Source organism: Arachis hypogaea, chromosome 2 (assembly GCF_003086295.3).
Source record: "Arachis hypogaea cultivar Tifrunner chromosome 2, arahy.Tifrunner.gnm2.J5K5, whole genome shotgun sequence".
NCBI lineage: Eukaryota > Viridiplantae > Streptophyta > Magnoliopsida > Fabales > Fabaceae > Arachis > Arachis hypogaea.
Genome location: NC_092037.1, coordinates 22,771,761 through 22,781,716, shown reverse-complemented (window position 1 = coordinate 22,781,716; position 9,956 = coordinate 22,771,761). Strand labels below are relative to the sequence as shown.

At 36.5% G+C, this 9,956-nt stretch overlaps 1 protein-coding gene across 1 annotated transcript; it reads right to left on the bottom strand.

Moving 5' to 3' along the window:
- Nucleotides 1-8,266: 8,266 nt before the first annotated feature.
- On the bottom strand, nucleotides 8,267-9,085 carry LOC112741384 (zinc finger BED domain-containing protein RICESLEEPER 3). Its single transcript, XM_072208342.1, has 2 exons — nucleotides 8,425-9,085; nucleotides 8,267-8,319 (listed from the first exon to the last, which is right to left on the bottom strand). The coding sequence occupies exons 1-2, from the start codon at nucleotides 9,083-9,085 to the stop codon at nucleotides 8,267-8,269; spliced, it is 714 nt and encodes a 237-aa protein (XP_072064443.1).
- Between the last annotated feature and the right edge of the window lie 871 nt (nucleotides 9,086-9,956).

Genomic DNA, 9,956 nt, shown 5'->3' with positions numbered 1-9,956 from the left:
TTACTGGCGAAAAAAAAAAGCCAGTAAGAAACATTTTGGGCGTTGAACGCCCAAAAGAAGCACCCACTGGGCGTTCAACGCCAGTAAGGGTAGCCATCTGGGCGTTAAACGCCAGAAAGGAGCATCTTCTGGGCGTTAAACGCCAGAAAGAAGCATCTTCTGGGCGTTTAAACGCCAGATTGTTAACATCCTGGGCGTTCAGAAAAACGCCCAGTGACAAAGGACTTCCTGGCGTTCAACGCCAGAAAGAAGCATCAGCTGGGCGTTGAACGCCCAGGAGAAGCAGCATTTGGGCGTTAAACGCCCAAAACATGCATCGTTTGGGCGTTTAACGCCAGGATGGTGGGAGGAGGTAAAAATTCGTTTTTCTTTATAATTTTTCTAAATTTTTATGTTTCAATTCATGATTTCTTACATAAACATGTTTCAAATTGTCATCCCTCATATCAAATTAGTTTTCTAAAAATCCTGATTTCTAAAATCCATGTTTCAAAAATTTCAAATATATCTTAATCCATAAAGACAAATTGTTTTCCAATCCAATCCAACTCTTTTAAGTTTGTTTTCAAAACTCAATTATTTTTTTAAATCTTTTTCAAAATTAAAAATTCATAACTATCTTTTAATTATTATTCAGATCTTTCTCTTTATAAACTATATCTTTTTCTTATCATATCTATCTTTTACAAATCATATCTTCTATCTTATCTTTTTCTTATTTTCGAGAATTTCCCACCCCCCTCCCTATATATTGAATTCGGCGCCCCTCTCCTCATCACCATGCCACACTTGCTCTCCTCCTATCCCTCTTCTTTCTTCTCTTTTGCTTGAGGACAAGCAAAGCTCTAAGTTTGGTGTGTTTATCCGTGATCACAAAAGCATACTCATTAAGATCATGGCTCCTAAAGGAAAACAACCCACCCCAAGAGGCAAGAAAGAGAACACTCCAAAGCCACTTTGGAATCAAGGGAAGTTCTTAACTAAAGAACATTCAGACCATTACTACAAAATAATGAGTCACAGATCAGTGATCCCGGAAGTCAAATTTGATCTGAAAGAAGATGAATATCCGGAGATCCAAGAGCAAATTCGAAACAGGAACTGGGAAATTCTGGCCAATCCTGAAACGAAAGGGGAAGGAACATGGTTCAGGAGTTCTATGCTAATCTATGGCAGACAGACAGGCAAAGAATAATTGGAGCTGCTCTCTATGACCATCGGACCTTAGTCAGAGGAAAGATTGTTCATACCCATCCTGACAAGATCAGGGAGATATTTAAGCTTCCCCAACTGAAAGATGACCCAGACTCCTTTAATAGGAGAATGATGAGGGTAAATAAAGGTCTGGACAAGATTCTAGAGGATATATGCATCCCTGAAGCCAGGTGGACCACCAGCACGACTGGCATCCCAAATCAACTCAAAAGAGAAGATCTAAAACCAGTTGCCAGAGGTTGGCTAGATTTCATAGGGCGTTCCATATTGCCCACCAGCAACCGTTCTGAAGTTACTATTAAAAGAGCAGTAATGATTCACTGCATCATGTTGGGAAAAGAAGTAGAAGTCCATCAACTGATCTCATGTGAGCTATACAAAATAGCAAACAGGAATTCCAAGGATGCCTGATTGGCCTATCCAAGCTTAATTTCTATGCTCTGCAAAGATGCCGGAGTGAAGATGGGAATAACAGAGTATATCCCAGTTGAGAGGCCAATCACTGGAATATCAATGGTCAGACAACAGCAACAAGATGATTCAGCCAAGAAGAGAGCACAGGAAGCCCTCCCAGAACTGCCTCAATTCGAATATTGGGGACATCTTGAGGCTTCTATTTCCAAATTGCAAGAAGCTATGGACCAAATAAAGGAAGAACAGAGCAATCAAAGTAGCATGCTTTGCAAACTGCTTAAGGAACAGGAAGAGCAAGGGCGTGATCTAAGGGAGCTGAAGCGCCAAAAATTAATCATTGAAAAACACCCCACAGATTAGAGGAACATCTACTCCTCAAAACAACAGGTTGTTGAGTTCCAATTTTTTTGCTTTAACTCTGTGATAGTGTTATTATAGAAATTTACCTTAGGAGATATATAGTGGTAGTAGTAGTAGTAATTAGTATATCTATTTTGATTTTATTTCCAATTAAGTTATAATTTATTTTTCTCATCATCATCAGGCATGAATAAAGTAGTAGATTTTTAGAATAAAGAAGTAATTTATATTTTTCGAGTTCTTAATAATAAAAATTATAATTAATTACATATGGTGGCAATACTTTTTGTTCTCTGAATGAATGCTTGAACAGTGCATAATTTTTATCTTGAATTTTATGAATATTGGCTCCTGAAGGAATGAGGAACACGAAAAATATTATTGATGATCTGAAAAATCATGAAATTGATTCTTGATTCAAAAAAAAAATTTGGATAAAAAGGAATAAAAGCCAAACAGCCCTTAAAACCAAAAGGCAAGGGTGAACAGGATCCAAGGCTTTGAGCATCAGTGGATAGGAGGGCCTAAGGAAATAATTCCAGGCCTAAGCGGCTAAATCAAGCTGTCCCTAACTATGTGCTTGTGGCATGCAGGTCCAAGTGAAAAGCTTGAGACTGAGTGGTTAAAGTCGTGATCCAAGGCAAAAAGAGTGTGCTCAAGAGATCTGGACACCTCTGACTGGGGACTCTAGCAAAGCTGAGTCACAATCTGAAAAGGTTCACCTAGTCATGTGTCTGTGGCATTTATGTATCTGGTGGTAATACTGGAAAACAAAGTGCTTAGGGCCACGGCCAAGACTCATAAAATAACTGTGTTTAAGAATCAGCATACTACACTAGGAGAATCAATAATACTATCTGAATTCTGAGTTCCTATGGATGCCAATCATTCTGAATTTCAAAGGATAAAGGGAGATGCCAAAACTGTTCAGAAACAAAAAGTTACAAGCCCCGCTCATCTAATAAGAATTTGAGCTTCATTTAAAACTCTAAAATATTATTACTTCTTAATTTCTGTTAAAACCTATTTTATTTATCTAGTTGCTTGAGGACAAGCAACAGTTTAAGTTTGGTGTTGTGATGAGCGGATAATTTATACGCTTTTTGGGGTAATTTCATGTAGATTTTAGCATGTTTTAATTAGTTTTTAGTAGAATATTATTAGTTTTTAGGCAAAAATCATATTTCTAGACTTTACTATGAGTTTGTGTGTTTTTCTGTGATTTCAAGAAATTTCTGGCTGAAATTGAGGGAGTTGAGCAAAAATCTGAGTTAGGCTGAAAAAGGACTGCTGATGCTGTTGGATCCTGACCTCCCTGCACTCGGAATGGATTTTTTAGAGCTACAGGAGTCCAATTGGAGCGCTCTCAACGGCGTTGGAAAGTAGACATCCAGGGCTTTCCAGAAATATATAATAGTCCATACTTTGCGCGAAGATAGACGACGTAACTTGGCGTTGAACGCCAAGTACATGCTGCTGTCTGGAGTTAAACGCCAGAAACACGTCATGATCCGGAGTTGAACGCCCAAAACACGTTATAACTTGGCGTTCAACTCCAAGAAAAGCCTCAGCACGTGGATAGCTTTAGTCTCAGTCCCAGCACACACCAAGTGGGCCCCAGAAGTGGATTTCTGCACCAATTATCTTAGTTTACTCATATTCTGTAAACCTAGGTTACTAGTTTACTATTTAAACAACTTTTAGAGATCTATCATGTACCGGATGACATTTTCAAATCTGAATTACATACTTTTTGACGGCATGAGTCTCTAAACTCCATTGTTGGGGGTGAGGAGCTCTGCAGCGTCTCGATGAATTAATATAATTCCTTTATTTTCCATTCAAACACGCTTGTTCTTATCTAAGATGTTCATTCGCGCTTAATTATGGAGAAGGTGATGATCAGTGACACTCATCACCTTCCTCAATCCATGAACGTGTGCCTGACAACCACCTCCGTTCTACATCAGATTGAATGAGTATCTCTTAGATTCATTACTCAGAATCTTCGTGGTATAAGCCGGATTGATGGCGGCATTCATGAGAATCCGGAAAGTCTAAACCTTGTCCGTGGTATTCTGAGTAGGATTCTGGGATTGAATGACTGTGACGAGCTTCAAACTCCTGAAGGCTGGGCGTTAGTGACAAACGCAAAAGAATCAATGGATTCTATTCCAACCTGATTGAGAACCGACAGATGATTAGCCGTGCTGTGACAGAGCATAGGAACGTTTTCACTGAGAGGATGGGAAGTAGCCATTGACAACGGTGACACCCTACATAGAGCTTGCCATGGAAGGGACCTTGCGTGTGGGAAAAGGATTTCAAGGAAAAGTTGAGATTCAGAGGACAAAGCATCTCCAAAACTCCAACATATTCTCCATTAATAAAGTAACAATTCCTTATTCCAAATACTTTGACTTCTTATCATTAAATCCAGTTAATCTTATTGGCATCCTGACTAGGATTAATAAAATAAACATAGATTGCTTCAAACCAATAATCTCCGTGGGATCGACCCTTACTCACGTAAGGTATTACTTGGACGACCCAGTGCACTTGCTGGTTAGTTGTACGGATTACAAATTCGTGCACCACACACCTACCGCTTCAGCTTCCGCATACACATATCACGTTTTAAAGAACTAACGCATCGCGTTACTACGTCTACTAGTCGCACGTGATATCAAAACAATTCTTGAGTCTACTCAGAAGAATACTAGATTTAGAAAGGAGAATCAAATGTCAAGGATAGTACTCACAGATTTGAGAGAATGTATCCAATTCCAGATAATCAAGGATGCTCAAGCAAAGAAGTTTGCTAGAAATAAATCAATTGACAACTTCAAAGATAACCCTTGGATCAAGGAAGTTCAAAAGGATCAACAAGAAGAAAACCAGCGCATCAGTTTGAAAGAAACTCAAGCTGAGTCGAGGAAGTATAAGGTTTACAAAAAAGAATATCTTAGACCTAAGACAAAGCTCACAGAACTCAAGAGCATAATTAAAATACTTCTGAATACTCTGTTTGTAAAAGAATAAAAAACTTGGGGAAAAATTATCTTACAGTCTGAAAGAAAAGTTAAGCAACAAGCCTTCTTCAAGAGAGAAATAAAAACATAAATGTGGCTTTGCTTTAATACCATATCCATGTTGGAGTAGATTATGTAGAGTTTTAAAAACAAAATGCACACAAGTTTGGCTAAGAGCTAAACTATTTTCATCAAATATTTTAGAAAGTTAGCTAAGTGCACAATCTTAAACAAAAGTAGTCACAAAACTCGGAAGAGAAATCAAATGCTTGTTCAAAAATTCTCAAAGTTCTTATTGAAACAAGTGTGTATAAAAATTATAGCAAGGACGAAAGAGTAAGTTGAACTCTCTATTTAGAAAAGAAAATTCGATGTAAAAGTTTGCTTATAAATTGGTAGAGGAATTAAGTGGTGCATTACAAACCAACCGGTTTCCACTAAACAAGGAAGCTTTCAAAACTTTATTTAAAACAGCGCTTGCCAACTCTAAAATAACTTATCAAAATTGAACAATGGTTTCAATTTCAATCAATTAACAGAAAAATAAATTCAGTTTAGAACTTTTTCAAAGAGAATTCAAAAGTTCAAAAAGTCCGAAACAAGAATCCAAAGTATACTTGAAATCACTATCTCAGAAAGATATTCAAGAAATTTAGGATGTACTTAAAAGGAGTCAAGTCATATAAGAAAGGGTCTTAGACCAAAGTAGTTCAAACAAAATTCACTAGGCATGAGTCATCAAACAAACTTTCAATTGATTCAAAAGAATACAAAAGTCATAGGAAAAGACAACTCAATCATTAGTAATCCTTCAAGGATAAATCTTTGACTAAAAACTCTTTTAGAGACAATAAGAGGATAAATGATGCACTAATTTTGAAAGGAATCAAACTGACCCACATAAGAATGTGATTCACAAAAAGGAAAAACCAAAATCAATGGCAATGTTCGCAAGATGTAAAAGATCAGTTAAAAACATAGTCATGCATGACATCCATGGAGATGGAAGGCTTAAGGAATACTCTAGTCCGTTCGTACGAAGAAAGCTATGAGTCCAACATTTTCAAAAGAATGACAATGGTATAAACAATGTGGTATGCTAGATCAAACTCCAATCTAAATAAGTTAGGTAAAGTTTATCAAACGAACTCAACCAGGACAAAAGTGAAAAATCTTTTCTTTTCAGAATTCTGAAAAATACCCAAATACATAATCAAATGAAGATGTGCATTGCAACTATAGTAAAATTACTAGAAAGTCAAATTGTAATTTAAAGTAAATTCAGTTCCATAAACCAGTAAAAATACAAACAAGGCATTAGAAATAAATAGTTATTAAACTGTATAAGGAATTTCCAAAGTTCATATATGGATAAGTATACATCTATTCAACAGCAATTTTCATAAAAATCTCAAAATTGGCTGTAATCATTGTCAAATAAGAGGAAAACTGAAACAACAAGTTCTCTAAGAATGGTCTCGAAACCCAAAGTCAAAAAGCACAGCACATTAAGACAAGTTCAAAGCTGTGTCAAAGAACACGTGAATCAAGAAGAACTCAAACAGAGAAAGATAGATACAACAAGGATCTCAAACAAGCATATACACTTAGGATCAAACAAGAATGCATATGAATAAAGGAATAGTGTGGAAACATCAAATTACTTTTCAAGAGGAGTAGCAAACAAGAACTTCAAGTTAGGACATGAAAGAACAGGTCGACTCGAACAAAATCTAAGATACACAAATGAATAGCCTCGAGAAATAGTTTCCAACGTTCCCAAAACCCGTGATTCGCTTTACTCAAAACTCGCGAATCATCTATGATAACCCATTAGTGCTCTCATATACATAATTCACTAGTATTAAGCCGGCCAAACTTAATATCAGGAATCATGTAATGCAAGACTAACAGCGTTAATCAATAGACCGTCATGTGCACAAGGCTCTAATTCTCGTCATCCGACAAGACCTAATACATGACAAATGCTCAGAGTATGCAATTGAAGCATAGTCGGTCCATTCCTCAGGCTCTACAGGAAAGACCGCTCTGATACCATAATGTAACACTCTAACTACCAAAACTCACGCTTCCGGCTGCGCAACTCTGATAGGTCGGACAATACGACGACACTTATACTATTTAATACTAAAATATGAGCCTGTTTAAAATTTTAAACCGCAGAATCGCTCCCAAAAATACTTTCGTCCGATAACATACATCCATAGATACCATACAACTTACATAACTCATAAAGAGTGCATCCATATACATGCATACATACATATATATATAAATAAAATATTACAAGCATTATCCAATTACAATGCCTAACCCTCTTACAGAATATATCAAGATAAAGGTTAGGGTACAATAAACCATAGCTAAGACAATACAGAGCATCACAACAATAACTAAATAAACTCTTCGTGACTTCTGCGCCCATATCCTGAAAAGGGAAAAATGTAGGGGGGTGAGAACATCATCCTCGAAAGGATTCTCAGTAGAGGGTTTTTTGGGAATTACTGTAATAGGATACGTAAAGATAAACCGTACCAGTGATTAATAACCGTCTTATGCCTATTTTAAAAAAAAACAACAGTTTACAGTAAAAGTAAAGTCGGAAATCTTTTCTGAAAGAGGAACCATTCAATTCTCAAAAACTCAAAAGCCTTTCAAAACAATTTATCTATGCTGAACCAAAATAGCCTTTCATATTTTATTCCAAACCAGAAACATAAAAACCGAAATTAACCATCGGTTCATCTCATTCCATCCACGGCCCTTGGCCCAAACAATCTAACCATCAACCAATCACCACAATCCAACAGAGTCTCAGTAGCAAACACTAGGGGTGTAATCGGTTCGGTTTGGTTCGGTTTTGGACCGAAAACAAACCGAACTGACCTGATCGGTTGAACGTTAATATCAACCATTCGGTTGGCTGCTTTCTGGACAACCAAACCGAACTGAACCGAACCAACAGTGGTTTGGTTTGGTCGGTTTTTTCGGTTTTTTATACCTAATAAATAGAATTTAAAATATCATAAAATAAAGTTTAAAACCTTCAATAAACCAGAATAACAAGAGTATATCACATCCAAATCCAGTACAAATTCAACTTAATTAAATATAAAACAAAGGCAATTAAAAATGTCTAGCAAAACAACAAAAATAAACACACTTTAAACCACAACAGTCACTTTAAAACAAATAAAAACCAAACAGCCAATCAACCACCATGCTTAATCTGAATCCACACCAGACTCATCCTCATCTTCTCCGGTTGGTGCAATTTCTACAAAAAAAAAACAAGAAAATCAATATAGATTATAAATATAATATAGATTATAGATTATAAACATAAACCATGAAAGGAACTACAAATTTCTTTTTTGCATACCTAATTCAAGTTTCTCAAACTCTTCAATAAGCTCCTCAAAATCAGCTGTCATTGGAGAAGCACGAAGCCAATTTTGTGTGCATATCAATGCCTCAACTGTCTTTGGAGTTAAAGAACTCCTATAGTTGTTAAGCACTCTTCCACCAGTGCTAAAAGCTGATTCTGAAGCAACACTTGAGACCGGCATTGCTAAGACATCTCTAGCTATTTGGGATAAGATAGGATACTTGCTAGAATTTACCTTCCACCAATTCAATATGTCAAAAGTATTTTGATCACCAGGCTTCTCTAAACCATCCATCAAATACAAATCCACCTCATTCTTGTTGATGATCTCATGAAAATGCACCTCCTTAAAAAAATCACCAGCCATGTCGCCATCAGGTACTCCCACATCTGATGCACCATCCATTGTTGTTGAAGTAAAAGATCTTCCCCCATTATTTGCATTCATATAGCATTCAAACATCTTGGAGAAGGTTTCTTTCACTTTTGCACCCAAAAAATCAGCATCATCCTTATCATATAGCTTTTCAAAGCTAAAGTTGACAAACTTCAACTTGTATCTAGGATCAAGAATCACAGCAACAAAAATCATCATGTTGATATTTTTAATGTTACCCCAGTACTTGTCATACTTAAGCTTCATCCTCTCAGCCATACTCCCAAGTAATGGATCTCAACTACCACAAGAAGCTTTGAACACACGCAAAATCTTACAAAACTCATGAAAATATTGAGAAGAAGTCACAAGCAAACTACCGACATACTCTTTGTAACATCATGAAAAATTTTCAAGAATTCCATAAAGTGTTTTGCATTGTCCCAATCAATATTCCTCGGAATACCACCTTGCATTAGAGCATATTCTGTATCTCTCTCCCCTAGCCTCTTGAACGCCTTTTGAAACTTCAAACCACTTTCAAGCATGGTGTATGTAGAGTTCCATCTAGTGGGAATATCGAGTTGGACAGTACACTTGTCTTGTATCCTAGCTTCCTTAATGAAATTTTTGAACCTATTCATACGACTAGGGGAAGCACGCACATATCTAATAGCATTTCTTATCTTGCTAATAGATTCATGCATCTCTTTCAATCCATCATTAACAACAAGATTAAGAATATGTGCACAACACCTAACATGCAAATGCTCTCCTTTCAAAGGATGTAAATTCCAATCCTCCATTCTAGTTCTTAGGTAAGATATTGCAGTATCATTAGAACTAGCGTTATCAACAGTAATTGTGAACACTCTAGATATCCCCCACCCCAAAAGACATCTCTCAATCTTTCTACCAATTGTTTCTCCCTTGTAGTTTTTAATAAGACAAAAATTAATAATCCTCTTTTGCAATTTCCAATCATGATCAATGTAATGAGCAGTGAGACACATATAATTCAGATTTTGCACAGAAGTCCAATAATCAGTAGTTAAACAAACAGATTGATTCGGTTGCTTGAACACAGTTTTCAACCTATTCTTCTCACTAATATAGAGATTCCAATAGTCCTTAGCAACAGTAATCCTTC